General features: G+C 35.9%; 2 protein-coding genes and 1 long non-coding RNA gene across 11 annotated transcripts; all 3 read left to right on the top strand.

Moving 5' to 3' along the window:
* The first annotated feature begins 514 nt into the window (after nucleotides 1-514).
* Nucleotides 515-1,928, top strand: LOC133716114 (uncharacterized). Its single transcript, XM_062142848.1, has 4 exons — nucleotides 515-886; nucleotides 975-1,052; nucleotides 1,145-1,357; nucleotides 1,917-1,928. Exons 1-4 carry the CDS (start codon nucleotides 686-688, stop codon nucleotides 1,926-1,928), a joined length of 504 nt encoding a protein of 167 aa, XP_061998832.1. The 5' UTR covers nucleotides 515-685.
* Nucleotides 1,929-6,624: 4,696 nt separating this feature from the next.
* On the top strand, nucleotides 6,625-10,859 carry LOC133713725 (uncharacterized). Of its 8 annotated transcripts, none has more exons than XR_009848217.1 (10): nucleotides 6,625-6,783; nucleotides 6,909-7,188; nucleotides 7,390-7,455; nucleotides 8,493-8,559; nucleotides 9,282-9,414; nucleotides 9,589-9,655; nucleotides 9,753-9,906; nucleotides 9,999-10,123; nucleotides 10,221-10,318; nucleotides 10,453-10,859. It is a non-coding gene; the product is annotated as an uncharacterized LOC133713725 (long non-coding RNA). The 8 variants fall into 8 exon arrangements; XR_009848214.1 differs by having other exon boundaries at nucleotides 9,546-9,655; XR_009848216.1 differs by lacking the exon at nucleotides 9,282-9,414.
* Nucleotides 10,860-14,755: 3,896 nt separating this feature from the next.
* LOC133717510 (protein IQ-DOMAIN 11) lies at nucleotides 14,756-17,692 on the top strand. 2 transcript variants are annotated; one of them, XM_062144226.1, is made up of 6 exons: nucleotides 14,756-15,273; nucleotides 15,460-15,556; nucleotides 15,637-15,960; nucleotides 16,419-16,643; nucleotides 16,748-16,879; nucleotides 16,966-17,692. In XM_062144226.1, the coding sequence occupies exons 2-6, from the start codon at nucleotides 15,485-15,487 to the stop codon at nucleotides 17,578-17,580; spliced, it is 1,368 nt and encodes a 455-aa protein (XP_062000210.1). In that variant the 5' UTR covers nucleotides 14,756-15,273; nucleotides 15,460-15,484; the 3' UTR covers nucleotides 17,581-17,692. The 2 variants fall into 2 exon arrangements, with proteins under 2 accessions (XP_062000210.1, XP_062000209.1); XM_062144225.1 differs by having other exon boundaries at nucleotides 15,442-15,556.
* Nucleotides 17,693-24,467: the final 6,775 nt, after the last annotated feature.

Raw genomic sequence — 24,467 nt, 5'->3', positions numbered from 1 at the left:
CTTTTTCACTACATGGTTCTTACTTTTTCACTACATGGTTCTCACTTTTAATGTATGAATTTTTTGTTTTGTTTTGCAGAGCCCGAGAGGCCCCCGAAACATTGATCCAGGGCATATTTCCCTGCTGGTTATGATTGTGACATGCTCATAAACAATGGTTGTGAGAGTTTCAATGGATTGATCCGAGAAGCAAGGTGTAAGCTACCTGTGACTATGTTGGAAGAGATAAGGCTGAAGCTAATGAGGAGGATTCATAAGAGAAGGGATAAAATGGAGGCATACCATGGAAATTTATGTCCCAAAATAAGGAACATCATTGAGAAGAATAAAGTGAAGGCAGCAGAGGACTGCATCCCAACATTCAATGGTGCCGGCCAAGCTGAGATTGAGAATATTGAAGGCACCAAGAATGTTGTCGACATTGGTTTGAGGACATGCAGTTGCGGAAGATGGGACCTAACTGGAATCCCATTCAAGCATGCCATTTGTACAATTAATGGCATGAGGCAGGAACCAGATGACTTTGTTGCACCTTGCTATCTCAAAAAGACATATATGAGTATTTACAGCAACCCTATACAGCCTGTTAATAGCATGGACATGTGGTCCAAGGGTGAAGGTCCAAGTATCCTACCTCTACAATATACAAGGCAGCCCGGTAGGCTGAAGACGAAAAGGATTAAGGATGCTTCAAAGGTGGTCATCAATGGTGCTGGCAAAATTGGAAGGATACAAAGATCCCTTAAAGTGTAGCAATTGTGGCCAAGGAGGTCACAATATGAAAACCTGCCAGAGGCATTTGCCAAGTAAGGGAAAGAAGACTGCTGCTGCTATTGATAAGAAGAGGAGGCTTAACACTAATGGAGGAGAAAGTTCCCAAAATATGGTAAGATTTAAGATTATGCTTTGTAATGTGTTTTGACATTTTTGCTGATCAAATTTATGTAATTTAATATGATTGTTGCTTGCTACAGTCAAAGAAAGGGAAGAAAGCACCCATGACTGCAAATGAGCTGAGGCAAAAAGCCAAGGAGAAGGTTGAGTATCAAAGGGTAATACTCCACTTTATTGTGTAATTGTTTTGTATATCTTTGTTGTAATGGGCTATCTTGACTCATATGCCTCTAAATGAATGTGTGTCCAGAAAAAGATGGCTAACTTGAGGGCAGCAAGGCTTGATGCAAACAAACCTGCAAGAGGAAGGCCTCCAAAGTCTAGTACTACAAGTACAGGACCAAGGCTTGTACAAGCTACATCTCTACCAGCATCAGTTCAAGGCATGTACAACCTTCCAGGGCATCAAGAGACAAGGCTGCAACACCAACAAGGTCTTCACAAAGGATCAAGAACAATTCAGGTAAAGAAAGTGGAAATTAGTTGTTGAAATGCAAATTTAGATAGCCTGCCCAACAAATGAATTAGACATCCTCTTGTTTGGGGCAACCTTGTGTTGTGTCACTTGGTTGCTATCTTTAATCTTTTGATAAGATGATTAGAGATATGTTAGTTTTCTGAACAATGATTGAGGATGTAATGCTCTAATTTTGTTTTTTTTTTGGGTAAATTAGAGCGTTGTTTTAGGCTGGATAATGCTGCAAGGATTGTATTTTTGGGATCATTATGAATGAAGGAAGGTTACTAGTTTTCTATGTATTTTTGGGATCATTTTTATGGCAGCAATATCTTGCTTCATACTATCCAGATTTATCTTTCATTTGTAACCTTGGTTTGTTCTAGGGCTGGCACCATATATGTTCTCCTATATTTATCTAGTTCAATTTTTTTTAAACCAACCATAAAATGACACGTGGCAGCCTCAAAATTCAACAACTTGGGGTGTTGAAGGTGGGAGTTTGGGATGGAGGAGGGTGAAATTAAGCCAGGGTTAATTTGGACATTTTGAACTGATGTGGCAGGCTTCCAGCTGAGCTGGCAGCGTAGGATTTGCCACGTTGGTAACTTAACAGACTTTTTTGACGGAGATTGGATGAAATGGATCGACCTTAAGTGTGAGAAATGAGAGATTAGGGACTATCCTATTTAATTTTAAAGGTCAGGGACTAAACTATTTTTCATGCAAAAGTATGAGGAGTAATGAATATTTAGTCCTTAAATATATGTTTATTAATAAAAACTAATCTCACAATAATACAACTATTGAATGAAAACAAAAAATATGATACTAAATTTTTATTTATTTATTTATTTTTTGATAATGGAGCCAGTAGGCAAATATATATATTCATCAAAAGCCAGAATAAGCAATGCATACACTTCCGCTGCCATTTACAGACAAGAAGATAGTGGTAGTACCCACAACGGTACATAGAAACATAGACCCACTCATTGTACAATCAATACGTAAACATAGCGGGAATCCCCCTTTGGTACTACACCGGAGGCGCTAGAAAGATCCGACCCTTCCAACCTAACTCGTTAACCAATAAACCTAGCTGCCTAGAGACCTCAATTGGTGTACACCTAGATCCACTGAGAATTAAGTCGACAAGACCAAACCAAATGCCAAAACTAAATGCACAAAAGTACCTAGACTGTCCCTGAAAAATAGGGACTTATTGAAAGTAATAAAATACTATCCTAGATAAAGCACTAGGGCCAAAACCCTAGCCCAAAACTTGAGCCCAATAGGGTCACCAAAGAGATCACTCAGGCCCACCCTCTTGGTTTGGATCAGTCCACCGGCTCCTCCCAGACCCGTCGTGCACCACGGTCCGGCCACTTTTGAGTTATTTTTTGAGCTAATTTTATTTTACTTCCCTAACCTTTACACGTTAAATCAGTTATGGCCCTACACTTTTAATTTCATCATATGTACCCATGTGCTCTCCAATTTAATCAATCATGTCTAATCATTAGTTTTTTTGTCAAGTATTTTGTAAATTGAAAATGTGGGTCTAATGAGCTCTCATGTATGATGATGATTCACTAATGTGGCATGCAAAATTTTATTGTATGTGACTACAATTTCAAAATATATTACACAATAGTGGTAAGAAAGTCAAGGGTTGGATAAGATTGATTGAAATTGGTAAATATAGGAGCACCCGTTATGAAATTAATAGTGCAGGGGCACAAATAATTTAAAATCTAAAGATCAGGTGGTAAAAGGAAATTTACCCAAAAATTTCTTACAAACAACTGTAAAATTTCACACGTCATTGATTTTGAGTTTGAGTAACAAAGGCTTTTCCAAGTGTGTTATTGATTTTGAGGGAGCCTGTAGATAATTTTGGAGCTTCTGGGAATTGAAAGAGGAAGAACGCAGTATTAAAACAAAACAATTGAGGTACGAAGCTGTGTTTTGTTTGTGTTTTACAACTGGGTATTTGGTGCATAATAGCCATCGCGTTTCTCATTCCTCTATCTGGGTTCTGTTAAAGGTTGGAGGTACAGAGGTGGGTTGCTTCTGATCGGTGATATATACTTAATCATTTGGGTTACCTCTGTAGAAGCTACATAGGTTAGCCAGTTCTTCGTTTCTCTGTTTAAGCTTGGCTTCAATAATTGTTTAGCTTTTTTGGGTGACATTTGATTTGAATGAATGCTTATTGTTTAAGAGCTCAATTGTCTTACTCACACATGTTAGTGTTTTAAAGAACTGTTTACTCATTGCTTATACATGATATCTGCTGTGGCATGATCTAGGTTTTAAGAATTTGTGTTTGAAATGACGGTCGATATTGGCCAGAAATAAACCTACAAATGAAATAAAATAAAAGTTGGAGCAACATTGAGAGAGAGGCAGCAAGGAGGCGACAGAAAAAGAGAGAGAGGGTTATCTGAGTGAGACACCCAGTAAGATGCTAAAACCCTTTCTGCCATTCTATTCAATTTTGGGTTTGTGTGAATTAATTTTGAGTTTTCAGGGTCCAATGGCTACTAACAATGTTCCAGTGGGTTTGGACAAGGAACTGGTACATACCCTTTTCTTCATTGCTTTTACTTTGCAAATGTATGAATGTGAAAAGGAATTCAAGTGTGCCAAAGATTGGATTTTGGGCAAGTTTTGGGATTTTGTGATTGAAATTCTTAATGGGTATTTGGAACATGTGTTTTCTGTGAATTTGGGTGCAATCAATTTTGGCATATTGTCTAATTGGTCAGTTATGAGTGTTTGATCTTAATGAAACAAAGGTATTTCTTGAAAGTTTAGTAGGCAACAAGATGGTTCATTTTTACTCTTAGAGATGGATTGGTACTCTTTTGCTATTGAGTTGTTGTCTTGGAACTCATGCTTTTTAAATAATTGTGCGCAGATTTTTTGGTATGGCAGAGAAAGAGATCGATGGAGTACTGGGTTGAGTTGTTTAAAAAGTAAGTTTTTCTGCATTGTATTTTAGATGAGTAATGGGGTTTTTGCAAGGTAGTATTTGAATCCAATTTCTTTTCAATCTCAGCTCCAATAGTTTGAGCAATTAGTTCCAGTTTCTTTTCAATCTCAGCTCCCAACAATTTGAGCAATTAGTTCGGGTGCTTTGCCATTCACATTGTCTTCTATTCATTCAATTTTTTTTGGCTTTTCACACCTCTTTTTTCTATTTCCATTAGTCTCATACTTTATTTGATGAGCATATCTGATCATTCTACAAGTCAGTGTGCTTCAATAATACTTTCTGCACCTACACTTCTAGCTGGTTCCGATAATAATAATACTGGCTTTTGTTCTGTGCAGAGAGAAAACCCCTCATGATTTTTATAATTTAGATAATCATATGCATCAGTTTAAGCCTTTAAGGGAAGCAGCGCGAGGTAAGCATCTCAATCTCAACATATGGTCCGATTAGTAAATTCTCTATTGGCTTTTAAGAGAACAAGATTTAATCTTACAATTCCTTTTGCCAATTGGTGCAGCATTGGAGCCAAAAAGGTGAAAGCTGAATGTCAACAGTTCAGGGAATATTGTAGGGCAGGAAATGGAGAAGGGTATGTAATCCATTGATAAATATCTTTCACTATAAAGAATCGCAGCCGGGCTTCATATCCTATAACTAAAGCATATAACCATAGAAAGATATTTTACAGCAAACAAGCTTACTGAAACTATACCTGGATGGTTCTTCAAACAAATCAAGACAGTGTATGAAATACAAAACTGCAGCATCTATTTTGTTTACTCATAAGATTACTATTCTGTTATGATTAATTAGTTGAAATTTGGTATGCAGGGATTTTTCTTACAACAACTTCACTTGGGAAAGCTCAAGCTCACTTCCTACTGAATGTGATAGAGGGAGTGTGTGAGTATGAAATATACTATACATATCTTTCTATTAAATCTTAGTCAATCACTTTGTAGAGTGTGATAAAGACTGCATTGCAGAAAAGCATGAACTACAAAACTGCAGCATCGATTTCTTATAAGATTACTGTTTTGTTATGATTAATTATTTGAAATTTTCTATGGAGAGATTTCTCTCACAACAACACCACTTGGAAAAGCTCAAGCTCATTTATGTGAGTATGATATATGCTATACATATGTTTCTCTTAAATCTTAGCCAATCACTTTGTAGAGTGTGATAAAGACTGCCTTGGTGCTTTATTGCAGAAAAGCATGAACTGGAAAAATGATTTTGGGAGTTGTGAACATTTGGTGCTTTGATTAAATAGATAGTTCTTAACTTACTCAAAAATTAAAATGATGGAGCTGATGTTTTGACGCCAAACTGTTTTTTCCTCTACTTTTATAATAGCATATTTTTGGATGATTTAAGAATTCTCTATGATTATCCCTATAATTTATATGATTGAACTTTGTGTATTGATTTGACTGGTTTAATCAATGGCAGTGTTGGACGATGGGAATCAGAGCCAGGAGAACAGTTTCATATATGTGAGTTTTGATTGTACTGTTTCTTAGGTTTTTTGTTTTCATAAGTGTTTCTTTCTGATTCTACATTTTGTAGTCAGTTTCTGTTCATCTGTGGTGTTACATTATTTAGCTGTTGAGATCTTTAGCTATCACTTCGGAATGAAACTGCTGTGTGATTGCTTATAGTTTTGGAAGGATTTGAACTGTTTAGACATGCCAAATGTTAGTGTAAATGAGTAAAGTAATGACAAAAAGAGACAGCTAAAGAAAGTATTGAAGAAGGTTATTGGACGTTTGTGGCTGCATAAGGTGTTATGATGTTTGATTTGTATAATTGGTGTTTACTGTGCAGGGACCTCCAAGGGGAAGGACATCGCAATCAGAGACCAAGGTTCAGTGCTATGAACCTGCAATCATGAAATACTTGGGATATTACCCTGCATTGACACCTGATGAGTGATACGCTAAAAGGAAGCGCGCAATTTAACCCTGCAAAATGTAGTTGTCAGTATAGAATAAGTAGGGATCGTTCTAGCCGGGGATTGAGGGTACACCTGTAATTGCAAAAATAAATAAATAATTAATAAAAGTAAAAAATATTATTTACAAAAATAAAACAAAGAATAGAAATTTACTATATATAAAACGTCAGTTAACTGTTCATAAGTCGTTTCACTGTTCATAAGCCGTTTACTGTGGTGTGGTCGAGCCGAGCCAATTGTTGGAATTTATGCGCTTAGCCGATCTACAAGCCTCTATCCACAAATCTGGAAGCCTCTCTTCTATGTATCAGTCTAGAAGCCTCTATACCAAAAAAGTCTGGGAGCCTCTATTTACACTGACGGAGGCCTCTCTCTATCTATACCGACATTCGCTGTTCCACATTGTCGGGTTTGGTGATCGATCAAATTTTGGTAGAGTGGGTTCTTCTTGCTCTTCTAGACTATCAGGTATGGTTATCGATCAAAGCTTGACAGAGTTTGGGTCTCTTTTGATGGAGTTTGGGTTTCTATTTCACATTAGACCTGATAAAATCATTTTCCTTTTGGGATTTTGTTGTTTGTCGAGCACATAGATAAAGAGAGGGAGAATAGAATGGGGGAAGAAGGAAAAGAAGAAGAAGAGAGAGATCAGAAGTGAATTCCAGACAAAAAGAAGCTCCCTGATCATTCCAGATTTCTCAAACAGTGCCCAAAAGGGATTGGCTCTAGGATTACAATTTTACCCTAGAGTCATCGGTATATATATAAGCAACATGTCCGCTACTTTCTGGTTTCGGGAAGCCTCCATCAACATCACCCTTCTCTTCGCCAACATCGGGATTAACTATCAACATGAGCACCGATCAAGGCTCGGTAAGATTTTAACTTAATCTAATCAGCACAAGACAACAAGCTTTGATCTCTTATTGAAACAACTTCTATCATCTAATTTATTAATTTGTGGTTTCCCTTTTGAATAGCAAATAGAACAGGTTTGATCTCTTAAAAAAAAAACTATTTTCTTATTTATTTTTTAGTTCTGTCACTATTCTTTAATTTTAGTGAAATTTGCAGGATATTGATCATTGGGTGAAGCAGAAGACAAGTGCTTTAGCTTTGAATACCTTTGAGGTTGCTTAGGTATTTAAATTTGTGCTTTTGTTTAATTTATGCTTTTCCTTCTACGTTCAAATGAATTTCTTTTTTCATATTCAGTGATTATTAAAGACATCTTTTTCTTTTGTTTGTTTTCTGTTCTATATAATTTTGTATAATTTGTCTTTAGTTTTTTATTACATTCTTCATGTTTTGTAATTCTAAATTTGTTTGATAACTATTGAAAAACTTTAGAAGAAAAATGAAGGTAAATGATAATACTTCAATCTAATCAGCAAAAAGAAAATGCTCAGCTTCTTTTGCTGTTGATAAGCATGGAATTGGAAAGGTTATCGGGCTTAGTTATCTACAGCAATGACATGGACCATGCTTATCATTGAAACAAAGCTACTTCCTCATTACCAAGATTTTTTTAGCATTAAAGAAAAGCATTGATAGATAATAAGCTAAATTGTGAACTAACCTGATATGGTGAACTAATCTACATATTTGATTCATTCAAACTGTTTTATGTTCCAGATATCAGAACTTGAATTGTTTTGAAACTATTGGACTTGCTGTAATCATGGATTAAAACCTCAGTACATTAAAATGTCAACTTAATCTACTGGGGACACAATGATGGAAAGAATAAATAATGGAAAACAAATTAGAATCAATAAATTTATTACCATGATCTTCATGTTCTTTGATTCTGAATCGCCTTACTGTACATTACTAACTATTTCTTAAATCTTTCATTTATCAATCTGCTTCTAAATTAAGTTTGAAAAATTATGAATGGTAATGTCAGTTAAAAACTTAAAATATTATATTATGCATCTTTAGTCTACAAATAAAAAAGATGAAGTAGTGTAACTAAGTTGATGGTTGGATATTTCCTAACCTGAACCTGCAGGTACTATTAGCTTTGAATATGATAAGAGTCAAAACCATGAGAATTTGAAATCCTATCCATCACATCAAATATATATTACATAACCTGTTTCGTTTTGCATTCAATCTTATCATATCTTTTGTTTTCTTGATTTGCAATTTGTTCTGATTTACTCTTCTTGCAGGTTTTGCTTATCACTGGTGAAGATCAATTTCTATGTTGACAGTCGGTGCTTTTTTTTTTACAATCAGGTTATCTTCTTTTCCTTTACTTATCATTTCATAGTTATTCTCACTTTCTTTTTTTCATTGATATAAAAAATCTCAACTCTTTCTTATTATGATCCATCACACATTTATTAATCTGCATAACAACTTTAGCTAATCAGTTCTAGGTTCATCACATAAATGTATAAGTTTGGTTCCTGCTTTTTGAATGTTATTTAAGCTAGACATTGAGTGGTCATGAGGAGACGTTTCCCTTTCCCTAACATTCCTGGTTTGATTTTCATGATTCTTTGTGGTTTTATCATCACAAATTATAAATATTTTGTGTCTTTTGGTTCTCAGTTACATTTTTTTTCAGAAAATTTTGTGGCTCATTAGGTGGGAAACATTGTAATACTCTTTGAATGAATCTTCAAGTTGTCCTAAGCTGTTCTCTTTTTATGAAGGAAGCATTGCATTTTCTTTCAGACTTTTGTTTGATCATGTTAAGCATACCACAGTATACATTACGTGAAAGGAAAAAAAATGAAGACTATCTGTTGTTGGTTGAAAAACTGTGGCTTTATTTATAATTGTACCAAGTTAATAACACCTCTAAATGCCAGAAACTATGATTTCCTTTTCGAGCTATAGATGTTATTGACACAATACCCAGTTCGTCTTTCTGCCCAAGTTTATGTAGAGTATGGTTTCCTGTTTGTTTTAAGTTTTGTTTTGGATTCTGATTTTGGGTATTTTTGATGCAGCAAATATGATATAAAGAGCATAAAGGTGAGGCTAGGGGCGATTAAGAAGAAGAGGAACGCTGTGCTGAAGTATTTGAAGAATAATGTTGCTGATCTTCTCAAGATTGGCCTTGATATTAATGTATATGGAAGGGTAAGTTTCATGGTTCTTTAGATTTTTTGCCCAAAAGCTCTTTCATATCTTGGTTTTTGATTATTGAACACCTATCTGTAGCAAGCTTTATGATGTCTGAATTTTATCGTTGTTTTACTTGGCCTTTTCAGTTCTCACCTAAAAATAAAGAAGCTCAGTTTTGTGCTGCTGTAGGTGGAGCTGGGAGCAGCACAGCAGGTCAAAAAGGCATGCCTGGTGCTCTAGCAGATATGACATAAAGGTATTTATGTTTTCCATAGACCCTTTCATTGAAAATTATAATAATCTAAGTAGAAAGAAAAAAATTAAAACCATTCAATTTATGTGCCTCATATCAGCGTACTTTCAACAAATTGAAGATGTTCAGAAATATTGAAAGGCTTTAACGGACATGAGAAGGGAGTTCTTTCCAAACAAAAGACATGAATGAGCTGTTAGAGTTCCACAAGAAATTAGAATCCATTCTTGAACATTTGACTGATTGAGACACAGGTTAGTATAAATCATCTTCCACTTTTGTTGTTATTGTTTGTTAATCTTCATTTTCATTATAATTACATAATATGCCATTTTCCAAAGTGCAGGTTTTATCAAGGTTTGAAGGAATCCCAACAAAGAAGTTAAATGCAATGATCAAAGAACTACACATTTGGAAAATAGGCTCCCCTTTTGTCTGCTCATTGACAAGACTGAGCGTTATTTCACCAAGGTAAACTCAATCTCCTATACAGAAAATTACATTTCATGTATTTTCATTATCTCGATCTGCATTTTTCCATGACTAACGAAAATGAAGCAACATGCAGATCAGAAGGAGAAATAGGTAAACCAGAGCGAACAAAAGATGAAGAAATTAAGAAATTTCAGAGTCAAAAGACCCACTGACTTCAATATCCTCATCCGGGTAAGAGAAGTTGCATGGAGATGGCGCTAAAGAGTAGTTTGGTAAAAAAGTTTCACATATTTAGTTACTGTGTTTGAACTTTGGAAAACTTATTAAGAATCATTAGGAAAAGTGGTTTACTGACTTTGAAATAGACCTTATGTTGATGTAGGAAAGAAGAGAAGTACAGACCAGTGGAGAGGCGTAGACTACTGGAACCCAAACTGATAAGAAGCAATTAAAAGGTTGCGTTAAAAACTTAGAAATGCTCTGGAGGACTTTTCAGTATACGTTCAAGGTTTATACATTTGCTGGTGGACATGATCTTGCAATAATTTTCCAATAATTTTGATCTCTTTAATTGACTTAATTTTCGTCTATTTGTAATATCTTCAATTCTGGAATTTTGGTTTGCTTTGATCATCAAGTTGCCAGCATTGAGTTCATTTAGAAGTTTTAATTTTGTTTCTTTATTTGTGTTAAAATATGATTAGTTTGATGCGCGATATATGTGTTTTATCACTTGAGTCAAATATCCCCTCCTTTTGGGTTATGTTGTTGATGATTGTGATCCCTTTTTAAAACTAAAATGTTTACAAATAGGAAATTCTTGGCAACATTTGAACATTTATAACTAGAAATCCTTTTTTTCTCTGTTTACAAATCGGTCATAGTTTGCTTAAGTTGGAATTTATGATTGTTCAATTGTTCATTCCCAAACTTATATTGTAATCTATTACATTTTATCAATAAACCTTGCATACAAAATGGTTAACAATAACAAATCCCGCGGCAAAGCGCGGGCGCTATTTCTAGTATATACAAGTGAATACAAATAAGGGGGTTTTAAGATTATTAAATCAAAAATTAAATAAAAAAAAAAAAAATAAAAACATATATACAAGGGTGGAACGCAAGGAATAAAGATCAAGACCACAATCATATGCAAGAAATCCAATTACAATTCCTATAGTTGATTTTCTATGTCATGAGAAAGAAGTTGACCATGTGAAACGTTAGAAAGCAAACGATTTCCCATTTTTTACTTTCCTTCAATATTTAATCTAAGTGAAAGCACCTAAATTAAATCTATTGAATATGCAATCATAGTCTAGAAAGCTAGCTAATCAAGAACACATTCAACGCATGAAGAACAAAGAAAGGATGTCAACCAAAGTGCACAACCTAGTATGAAAAAGTTCATCTATTTGCAATCCTCCTTAATTGATTTCGACTTTTGTCCAAAGCCTTTACTACTTAAATCTAGCTCCAATTACATGCATATATCCTAAGTTGGCTACCAAAGAACACATACATATAAAAGTTTTATGTAAAGCAAAATCAATCAAGCAATCTCACATAAGAAACATATAAATCAACATAAAGAAATCACAACTTTATTTCAAAACATATAAATGGACTTTAAACTTTGCCCTTAACGTCATGTTAACTAGAATTCATAACTCTACTAATCAAACAAAGGAAAAGAAAAGAAAGTTTGAAATACACCATGAAAGATGGATGACAAGCCTTGAGACGAAGAACTTGAAGATCCTTGAAAGCAAACAATCTTCTAGGGATGAAACAAGGGTGGATGGCAACTAGGATCTTGATGTATTGCATGACTTCTTCTCCTCCTTGGTTGAGACGCAGAGCTTCTGAAGACTAGAGAATTGAGGGAATTTTTCTAATGTTTAGAATTGTGGGAGAAGTGGTGTGTTGTGGTGGTGTTGTCGTGTGTAGAATTGTGTAGAGAATGCTCCTATTTATAGGAGGATGGCAACTTAGTCTCCAAGTCTTCGAGATTGATCCACACAGCATTAACCAATCAGATAATGCCACGTCAGCTCTGCTATGTCATCCAACCAATCAAAAAGCTCCAAAATCAATCCCTAATATTTTGTTGCTGAATTTTCCATGATTTAATCTGATTTTATTCACAATTTTCGGCCAAATGTCTAGGCATGAACCTAGACAATGTATCCGGACGCATTTTGGACCTTTTCTCCCTTAAATCTCTCCATGGCTTTATCCTTAACATCCTCCCCTTGATTTTCTCTTGATTTTCACATTAAAACTGCAGATTTTTTATTTATTTATTTATTTTTTGTAAAATTGCAGATTTTAATTCCTTAATTTCGGCCAACATATCTTAAGGGAATTGAGGAACGAATCTGGATTTGTTTCGAGCATTTTCTTGTTGCACAATCCCTTGAAACTCTCCCTTGATTTTCTCAACGTAATCTCCTTGATTTCCCATGCAAAAATCAGATTTAATATCCCATAATATCTTCAAGCCATGTGGTCTCCTAATGCCTTCAGGTTTCCTAGCCTCATCAGGATTCCTGCATTGACTGGGATTCCTAGTCGGACCAGGAAAACTCTATTTCTTCATTTCAGCTCATTTCCGCATCCCTTGTGCCTTGCCTTTGTCATCTCCAAAGTCTCACATCCTTCATGTGTCTTTAAGCTCATTTCCTTGTTATTTATTCCAATGTACCTAGAAAATATAAACTAAATTAAAAATGATTAAGTAAAAGAAAAAACTAAGCAAAATATGGGGAGTTAAATATTAAAATGTCGCATAAAAATGCTCCTATCAATGAGGTTAGTTTGTTGTGTACATTTGAAGTTGGGGTTGTGGATTGGTGTAGTGAACGTGTAGTAAGCTATTATAGTCTTTGCTAACTTCTAAAATGGATGGGTTCATTTGATGATATTAAGGTTATGAAATTGATTTAGTTCTCATTTGGTGCCTGATTTGATATATACTCTGGAGTTTAGATGGTAGAAGAGATGGAACTCAGAATATCCCAACTATTGGGAAATTCATGGTGTAAATCTTTATTTCAGGTCAAGGAGTGGGTAGCACTAGCAAGGAAGGCACAAAAATCATGGGCAAATAGTAGCTTCAAGCAAAGACGCCTATTTCTTCGGATTATTCTCAAGTATGTAATAGAACACCAAGACCTTATAAGTGAGTTCAGTTAGAAAGAAGACAACTGATAATTTTCTTGAATGCAGCTATACTACCCGTAGCAAAGCGCTGGCTCTCTAACTAGTTGAATATGAAAGATGAACTCTAGGCAATCCCCAATTTATACAGTTAATTTGACTATGAGGCTTCTCTATCCTATAGTTAGTTTTTCTATAGATTGTTTTTGGAATTATTGATGTTCACTTTATCTTTCCTCCATTTCTCCTCTCTAATTCATTCTCAACCCTATTCATGTTGGTAACCAAACAAGAATCTTCATTTACCTTCCAATGAGACCCGATATAGTTTTAATAATATATATATATATATATATATATATATATATATATACAGATCTTATCCAGAGCGGAGCTCCGCTTTGAAATTAACGTGTGAAGTTCGAGTTTTGGGTCGCTTGTCGGTTGCATATCCACATCTCGACCGTTCAGTTTTTAGGTACTAGTGTATAGATTATCTCTGCAAATTTTCAGCCAAAATGATGATCGTTAAGGTATCTAACTCTCGTAAACCAATGGACGAACTGAATCTGTCAACCTGAACCGTACTAGCTTTAAGGCAGTTATCAATGCCTTAACGATCATCATTTTGTCTGAAAATTTGCAGAGACGATCTATACACTAGTACCTAAAAACTGAACGGTCGAGATGTGGATATGCGACCGAAAAGTGACCCAAAACTCGAACTTCACACGAAAATTTTCAAAGCGGAGCTCCGCTCTGGATAGGATCTGTATATATATATATATATATATATTTCTTTCCCTTTTGTTCCGGAAAATATGAGAATGTATTAGTCACCACCATTCCTCTGTTTTGGGCCCTTGAACAGCTGTGCAAGGCCACTTTGTTTCCCCTTTGTCTTCTTCCCCCACATTCTCTCGTCTCTTGCACATTGTGACTCCCCACATCCCTCAATAATTATTGCCTCACATTCTCTCTCTGGCTAGTGGTCTGTGTGGATTATGGAAGCATTCTATGCCTATCTCCTCTCGCATATTATTTGATGGACCAAGTGATCGAATAACATCAACGTAGTTGCCAGTGGTACAATCTCTTTAACCAGGAGGTCCCATATGGTTCACTAATTGTCACTACACAACACTGTGACTGACTAAAAATTACTCATTCCCTTCAAAAAAGGATGGATCCAGGTTTCAAGTCAACAAGGAAAAGGATGTATCCCAGCTCTATTTCTCAGCAAATAGCCTCTGGATCTTGACCATTCAATGGAGTAAATATAGAACAAACCTAAAATACAAACAAGGGAAAACAAAATGTATAGAACGAAAAAAGCAAATCATTTTCATGGTTACTCTTATACAATGATCAAAAGTATTTATCCTTTTAGGTAATCTTCTAAATATCAACATCACACAAGCAGAGTCTCATTATCCATAGTGGACTGCTCACTGCTGTTGCATGGTATAAGAAGTGATTCAGTTAAATCTGAGGATAGTTCAGTAATTTGATTCCAACAGACATTTGAACATGTCTGTTGCAGTAGAGAAATTTGGAGGTTGCACAGAAGGATGAGAGGCCCCCATCAAAAGTGTATTTCCTCATACTTCATTATGAGTCTCCTCCTCCATGAACACAGAGTTGCTCTACTTTTCAGTACAATTGCTTTCTTTGGCCCACATATTGCACAGAAGAATTCCCATTATGTGAAAGAGGGAAGATGTGGGCTGTTCATAGTTCAATTGACAAACAAACATACCCCTTTAGATTTTTTATCAGCTTGGAAATTTGACAATCCTCTTTAGTCTTTGTAATTTAGTTCCCCAATATACATCTGCTTCTCTTCCTCCATTTCTGATGGACTTCCCTAACACCTTTTTCAATACTATATGATATTATAAGGTTGAGTGAATTCTAAGTGATCTTCTTGAACTTTATAAAAGTACCCTCCACAGAGATGAAAGTTCATGTTGCTGTGATTCTTTATTGATATCTGAAAATCACTTGATTTCAGAAGATGGGTGAGATACTATTTTAGATCTTATACACAAAATCTGTGCATAGAATTTAGCATTTTGATTCTATTTCAAGCCATGATGTACAAGCTTATTAACTTAATTTATTTAATCTTTTCTTGCTGTTTGTGCATATGGATAAATGCTTCTTTGCAAATGGGATTCTGAAACCAGCTTCATATTTCCTCGTAGTATGATGTGATCTATTGGTTCTTCAATGGCAAAGAAGAGCTGGTTCAGTATAGTTAAAAGGTTCTTTGTTTCAGACACACAGACAAAGCAAAATAATGTAAGCACTTTGCTTGTTCTGCTATTTTGTTCTGTTTCAATTATCTGAGTCCCATCCCTCATTTGCTCAACTATCTGTAGAAGGAGAAGAGAAGAAGATGGATTTTCGGAAGGCTTAAGATTAAAAGGTTACCCTCAATAACAGCACCAGCACCACCATCACCATTAAAGGAAAGGACACTCAATGAGGCAGAGGAAGAACAAAGCAAGCATGCTCTGAATGTGGCCATTGCGAGCACTGCTGCTGCTGAAGCTGCTGTTGCAGCTGCTCATGCTGCTGCTGAGGTCGTGTGGCTCACTGGTCTTAAAGCTCGAAATGAGGCCACTGAATTGGAACATCAATGTGAGAAGGAAACACAAGAACTTGCTGCTGTTAAAATTCAAACCGCCTTCCGCGGTTACCTTGTGAGTTTGTACATGCTTTTCTCTATATTTCGCATCATAACAGAATTTAATTTTTCTATTAACTGTATGCAGAGTTTGAGTTAATACAAAAGGTAACAAGAAACTTTGATTTTGGAGAAGTAATGTTTAGGATGTGTAAGTTTATGATTATCTGAAAATTGTAGTATTTTGTGGTTTTTGATTTCCTAGTTACTCATTCACCATTTACATAACTAGATCAAGTATAATAATTCTATTTCTATTACATTATGTTAACTAGATGAATTTTTGGAAATGTCCTGTTGTCAAATAGTCTTGCATGTTATGTTGTCTGGTTGTGAATCTGAAGTGAACTATCATTAGTAACCAATTCATAGTCAGGCATCGTAGATTATTTTATCGTATCCTGCTAAGATCAGCTGATGAAACTTACCACTGCTGCATGGTTTCTGATGAATATTTGTTGGAGGACATTGCAGGCAAGGAAAGCTTTGAGGGCACTAAGGGGAATAGTGAAGCTCCAAGCTATTATTCGAGGACAAGGTGTGAGACGACAAGCAATGACTACACTCAAGTGCTTGCAGTCTATAATAAACATCCAATCGCACGTATGTGCCAGGAGATTCCAAACCAAAGAAGGAGATACTTATAACTATGATGAATATAATGATCAGTTCCAAAATTTGAGGGACAAGATAATAAGGGTATGTTTGGCCAACTGATATCTCAAAAATAAATTTAATCAGTGCCTTTTCGACGTGACTTTCTTTGCTTCAATGTGACATAGATATTCTGTACAAATGTTTAGATGGACTCAAACAGCCAAAGAAGGTGGGATGACAGACTTGTTTCAAAGGAAGAGGCAGAGGCCTTGTTTATGAGCAAGAAAGAGGCTATGCTTAAGAGAGAAAGAATAAAGGAATATTGGTATAGCCATAGGGTAAGTTCCTCTACTATATTGATCTGTTCTTTTTTCCTTGTCAAAGCTATCTTCTTCTAAAGGTGTATGTATTTTTGTTTTCTTAGAAATCAGCAGAATCAGAAAGAAAAAAGGTAAATGGAAGATGGAGATACTGGTTGGACCAATGGGTTGATACCCAAATTTCTAAAAGCAAAGAACTTGAAGACTTGGACACAGTTTTGGCTTCGAATAGAAAAGAGGAGTTTGGAGGTGGAAAACAAGTTAGGCTTAGAAACCTGCAAAGACAGAATAGTCATCTGATTAATGAAGGAATGGATTCTCCAAGAAAGTCATCCTTACACCACAGGAAGCAGTGTTCATTGGGAGATGAAAATTCCTTTACAAGATCTCCTATTGTTCCTACTTACATGGCCGCAACAAAATCTGCTAAATTGAAAGCGAGGTCTTTAAGCTCCCCTAAATCAAGGCCATGGAGTTTGGATACTTGCTCTGAGAGCTATTCACCATGCAAGAACAACAACATCTCTCTTATATCTTCCATCAACAGTGAAGTGCCACTAAGTTCCAGAAGGATTGGCAAGTCCGGTGGTATCCAGCAACGATCTCCGAGCATGAAGGGCCTTCCAAGTCCAGTCAAATCTAGCCAGACGATGAAGGATCGTAGCATTAATTCAGTGTGTTCTGTATCATATTGGGATAGACAGAGTACTTACAGATGATGATTTCGATTGTACCAGATAAAGATATATAATTCGGATAGTGTCTTGGGTTGGAGTGCAGAACTGATTTGTAATTACAACCAAGTGGAATGGTGAGGAGCCTTTTAACTAACTTCCCAAGTTCATTTCTGCATACCACTTTCCTCTTGAAGTTTCCTTTATCATGTTGTTTAAGCTGACTTCTCAACAATCTTCTGCAAAAGCACATAGAACTAGACCACTAGTATCAGTGTTTTAAGTCTTGAATACATGAACCACAAATCTCTCCACATCGCATAATAGGGAATACAACACGTTCAGGTTACTTATAGTCCAAGAATTCCTGGAGGAATACCCTTAGCCCAGCCGGCCAGCCTTAGGGACGGATACACATACCCAGAAGTCTCAGCGAAGCCCAAAGGGAAGGGTGTTAAATATATTTGGGATCTTAGCTTAAACAAGCTCAGGCATTGATTTGATCAAAGATGAGACTATTTTTTTTTTTTTTTTTTTTGAAGAAACTGTCAATTCTTTTATAATTCAATGAGATTATACGTAACGACACACGTTTGTGGGGATGGCAAAAGAGCCATTACTTAAGTAAACCCATCTTTTCTAGCTATTAAATCCAGTCAGAAATTACCCATGAGAAATCAATAGGTTCTAAACAAGCAAAGCGGTTGCAGACCCCCCATCCAGCAAGACAAAAATAAAACATAAAATTAAAAGCTACAACCCAAGTCCAAGTACAAAAGCCCAAACCCTAGCATATGTAGCCCTGAACCAAAGCAAGTATCCCCAGCCCACGGACCCATAAGTCGAGATGCAGCCGCTGGAAATCCGCAGCCATCCACGGTCAGAACGCCAGACCTCCAACTTCGGAATCCGGACACCTCGCCACCAGAAGGCAGCCTCTACCCGGAGCACTTTCACAGGCCTCCACCAAAGCCCAGCCCCCACCAAGCTCTGATCTACAACCAAATCAGCCTTCCCCAGCCAAACCTCCCACGAGTCCCACCAGGAAACACAAAAAGAGCAGAAGCCTCATTGCCCAAGCAGATGAGGAAGAGAAAGAGCCACCATAGTCTCTGATAACAAGCACCAAAGAAGAAATTGCAAAGAAAGCCAGGATGACCTAGCTTCCTCTCAACCCTACTCGCTACTGCTAGGTAAATTCCGTCAGTTTTTTGCTGTATCAAAGATGAGACTATGGATAGAGGTAGATGTTTTTTTTTTTTTTTGGTAGACCATGACATTTAGAGTAGGAAAATTTTTAACACACCTCTAACTACTTAATACACATTCTTATTATTTTATATTTTTAAAATTAGATTTCATAAGTAGGTTACATACTTACATGACCAAAACAGACAATAATGTATTAGAAGGAAAAAAAACTTGTCATATTTTTCTTATATTATTTTTTTTGGGTGAGGCCGGACGGTGATTTGGTGGCTGAGTCCGGGAAGCGGGCTGGGATTGGAGATGGCTTTTGCTGGATCAGAGCGGCGTCTGTTGGCAATCGATGGTCAGCCGGCCAGTTTCGATGGCCGGATGGTGCATATCGAAGGTTGGCTGAGATCGATAATGTGATGAGACGATCGATCCTGATCCAATTGCAGAGGGTCCAGATGCCGGCTGGTGTTGGGTGGTCTGAGATGCTTGGAGTTGTCCGGCGGTGGTTGGACGACGACGAAGGCGTGAGGGTGGTCCAACGCCGGTGGTAGGATGGCGGTTTTGGTGGCGGGGGAACGCAGCTGTTGCTTTGGGCCGGGAAGGCTGGATATGTTGCTGATTTGGCCTTTTGGGCTTGGAGGCCGCTAGTGGGCCCGTTCTGGGCTAGAGACGAGGGTTGGGTCCACTTCGTGGACCTCGCCCAAGCTATTGCTTCCTTTAATTTTAATTTTACTGTTTTAGTTTGCCTAGTTGTTTTGTGCATTTTGCGAGCAATAAATCCCTACATTTGTTGTGTAGGACTAATTGGGCTTTTTGCCTCTGTATGCACTCAAAGTGCCTTGTCTGCTCTAGGTAGGCGGCGAGTTCATTGCTTCGTCAAATTGTCGCTGCCTCCTAGTGGTAAGGTGAGACTAAGTGTCGTCAGATTTATCTTCCGGCGGCAACATAGTAGGAAAGCTGTGCGTATGATAATTATGTTACGTTGTAATCGAGTTACATATCGAGTTATCTTTCCGTTATGTCACTGCTATGTTAAAACAATTAGAGTCGTCAGTAGAAAGCTCATTGCTAGTTGGTGCCTAGTTGAATACAATTATTTGGTAGAGACGCATGATAGTATTTCAGGACGTTCTCTAGATACTTATTGTAATCAGGGGTTTAGGCTCAATGTCTCCCCCTTGTATTCGACAGTTTCATTAATAAGGCTTGAGGGCAACTGCACCAGCCCTTTATTCAAAAAAAAAAATAATAATAATAATTATGTATAATAGTTAGATGAACACAATAATTTCTATACATGTCCTCCCTCATTTAATACAAGAATAAAGTTAGAATTAAAAATTTTCTTTAAATAAATTATAATTAAATAGGGTGAGAACTATATAATTGAGAATTTCAGAATTGATGGCATTAATGACATTTCGCTTTACTCTCATTTTTTAGTTAATTTTTTTTAATTAAAAAGTTACGATCAATTTGTTATCTAATATAAAACATCACATGTAAAAAAAATTTGTAATTATTAATTTATTTGGCCCCTCTAGTGACAAGTCCGTAGTTTCGCCACTGTCAAGAAACTACTAATATAGTTTTGGTTGAATGTTCAGCTCTAAATTTTATACTTGATTGCTGGATGAGAACTCAAATAATACAAAACTTATTTCTAAGCATCTATTTGAAAGGAACAATAATAAATCTTTATAGATTTTCCAATAACTAACACAAGTAATCGATATGGTCATTTACAAAACGTCAATATAGTAATATATACTAATCATATCAAATATATAGCAACCTTAATATAGTCAAATAATAGGATATTTCATAATTTTTGAAATTAAGGATATTCTAAGTACTTTGGGTTGTGTATTTAGTAACACATTAGAATGAAAAATTCTTCCTTCATCAATATAAGAGAATCAAAGGATTTCACTCCTACCCCCATGGTGACTCGAACCCATGACCCATGACCCATGACTTCGTCATTAGGTAGTGGGTGCTCTAACCACTGAGCTAACACCACTTCGTCACATTAGAATGAAAAATTAAATAGGTGGTGTATTAAGTATGGAAGGAGCGTGTATTAAGTAAGGAGCGTGTATTAAGTAGTAAGGGATGTGTATTTAAAACTTCTCTTTAGAATATCATGTCAAATAATCAATTACCAAGAATGGGTTGGGAGGCCAAAAGTACAAAACTTCTTGTAAGATTTTACGATCCATACAGAGCTATATAAGAGAAATTTATTCACACATTGCAAAATACTAGATACACATCCTCTTTTCCATACACCCAATATCAAATTTTATGGGTAGGTTAAATTACCAAAAGAGACATTTATATCAAAAACAAAGAAACATATTATCTCGCTTTAGAGTTTTTTTTTCTCCTGTATGTAAATTACGTGAATGAAGATGCAAACCAATCTTCATACATAAAATCCCGCTTTAGAACCCTAGTCACAAAATCTACATACATAAATGGTAATCACGACGTATCTTAATCATCATTGTGTTGTTTTATTACTTTGACCTCACCAACCAGTTTGATCGAAAGTGGATTTCAAATGTTAGATGACATTAACAAATCCACTTGCAGACTTGCTTTGACTATGAAAAGTTTCAAACAAAACAACATTGAACTTAAGAGTTTGAAGATGAATAAAAAAAAAACAAAATATTCTTCACCAGTATGAAAAATTCCAATAGATCTACAAAGACTTCCATTCTTGATATATTTGAACCTTTGAAAATTGCTGAAAATTTCCCCTGGTGATGTATATATTGTCTTGTTTCGCTCTAATTTCATCATCAGTAGTTCACAAATGTCAACTGTAGATCATCTTCTCAAAACCTTGGAAGTAATGCGTTCTATTAGACCATAATTATATATATATATATATATATATATATATATATATATATATATATATATATATATACATATACATTCCTCTAAATATTGAATTTAACTTGTTTTTGAGTGAATTTTAACTTTCACTAAATCATTTTCTTATTTATCTAGGAATATTGCAAGAGTCGAGGAAACATCTATTTTGGGTTTTGAAGTGGAGAATTGGAGCTAGGAAGAATGATGGTCAAATGTGGAACAAAAAGTAAAATTCTGAATTCCGGCGAACCACCACAAATGGCGGCCCACCACCACATATGATGGTGTCATAGCTTTTCCTATCACAATTAAGGAGGACCAAGAAGGTGGAATAACATCATTACATCCATCTCATTATCCTTTGGATAATAGGCATTACCATGCACACATTTTCCCCATGCTTGTCCCCTTGACTTTGGTGATCCAAAACCATCTCTACATTCATTTTCTTGTTTTCCATGCACTTAAGAAAGCTAGCTGCTCTCTCCCTCTCCGTTAGCTATCTTTTCCTACTCTACTCTCTCTAATAGCTCATCATTACTTCTCTCTTTCACTCTATCCCTTCCATACTTTTTCCCCTTTGGTTCCTTCCATACTTTTTCCCCTTTGGTTTTGGGAACTAATACCACTCCAACACTATTCCTTTTTGCTCCATTCATGAAGCTAGCTGCTCCCTTTGCTTTCCATCATCATTTTACACATTTCTCATCCCTATTTAAGCATCTCTTTTCTCATTCAAGAAGAGAATCACCCATACCACTCCATTACACTCCTTTCCATCTCCATCTCCACCTCCCAAAATCCAAACCCATAATATCCATACTCCCCTTACTACTCCTCAACCTCCATCACCACCACCACCACCAATACTCCATCACTACCACCACTTAAAGTTAGCCAAATAAGCATCATATCTTCATCACCATTCCATTCACCATCAACAAGAAGTTCTTCATCCATCCATATATTTGACCATCAAGGAGGACTCAAGGAGCATTAAAGGAGGAAAACGAAGGAGAAGCTACCCATTAATTTGTCAAGCTTCAACTAGGTTCATTCTTTCCTTAACTCTTTAATTTGTCTTGATGTACTTTATAGATTTGATGCTAATTTGTATGATTATGAGTGAGTAGTTACTTTGTTGGGACTAGGGTTGAAAGCCCTAGCGAAACTTGTATGAATTGATGTTTTAATTTACATTTGATGTTATTTGTTATTTTCATGTTCATATGCTAATTCAAGAAGTGAATGCATTCATCCAAACTTAACTACTTTGAATGTGTTGTGTTTGTCATCTCACGAAAGAATGTTTAGAGAGTAGTTAACCTTAAGCATTGATAGCATGAAAGCATCCTCTATGTGCATGTGAAGGTTGTGAGTTAAAATCACCTAGATCTAAGATTGGCTTGCTTGCACGATTATCTAAACTCAAAGCTTAATGCATCTAGGAACAATGAATTGAGACTTAACCAGTAATATGATTTGTTCTTAGGTAGTTAATTTTAGACTTATCCCATTGGAATTGATAACATTAAAGGAGTTTAAGCTTTTGTAGTCTTATCCGAATGCAAATAGGGTAATTGAGAAATTAGAATAGCATCACTTGTATTTGAACTTCAATACTTGCAAGGGAGGTTAATGGTAGACAATCCAACTCCTAATCATCAATTATATTACTAGTTTAGTTTAGAGTAGTTTTCTTTACATTTGAGCATTTATTTTAAGTTGGTTCACCACTCTGTCCAACAAACAATTTCACTACCACCACAATGCACATACTTACCATGAGCCTAGATTTCCTTGTGAATTTAGGTTTGTGATTGTACATTTGCATATTCTAGCTCTCCTTAGGTTAACACCCTAGCTAGTTAAAGAAATCCAATCATCGTGGGTTCGACAACCTTTCTTAAATCCTTATACTATTACTTGTACCCCTTATACTTGAGGGTGGCTTTTTTACTTAACTCGCTCATGCGTATCCATTTCTTCAACAATGCTTCACCTTTGCATACATCATATCATTGAGTCCAAGCCAAAGACTCGAGTTCCAGTGATTTCATTTGGTTCCAGAGATAGCCTCGAGACAGAAAATGAGAAGATGCATAGGTTTATGCCGTAAGACAATTAAAAGCTAATCTTCAAGTCTTCAACATTGACTAATTAAGGAAGAACTTGTTCTTATTGAGGTTTTCTTTTTCCTTTTTCTTTTTCAAGTTAAGATGGTGTGTGTGTGTGTGTATATATATATATATAAAGTGTATTTAGTGAATATGTATGGTGTATTGTGAATGAGGAAGGTGTATTAAGTAGGAGATGTGTGTGTGTGTGTGGGGCCCTTCTAGTGAGGAATTCATTTTTTTGGCCAATTTAAGGGATCACTTATTAAACCAACTTTTCAATCACATATCGGTATCTCGACCGTTTTGTTTTTAGATCAATATGAGTAAATCACTTATGCAAATTTTTAGCCATGTTGATAATCGTTAAGGCATCCATAAGTATGATTTAGAATTATAAACATGAATTGTTCAGGTTGGACAAATTTGGTTTGTTCATGGATCTAATCTAGTTCGATACCTTAACGAATATCAATTTAGCTGAAAATTTACAAAAGTGATATATTCATGGAGTCTTAAGAATTAAACGGTTGAGATGCCGATATGTGATTGAAAAGTGGGTTCCATAAAGTATCCCTTAAAATGACCAAAAAAAGGAGATCTCTTAGTGGAATGGCCCTATATATATATATATTCCTTCTTGGTTAAGGACTTCCTTACCTAAACTGCAATTTACAACAATGTACACGAACAGTTTCGATTCGACAGATTCGGTTCGTTCGTGTA

This window comes from Rosa rugosa, chromosome 6 (assembly GCF_958449725.1).
Source record: "Rosa rugosa chromosome 6, drRosRugo1.1, whole genome shotgun sequence".
NCBI lineage: Eukaryota > Viridiplantae > Streptophyta > Magnoliopsida > Rosales > Rosaceae > Rosa > Rosa rugosa.
The sequence above is the reverse complement of the archived record's forward strand: the minus strand, read 5'-3'. Positions and strand labels throughout refer to the sequence as shown.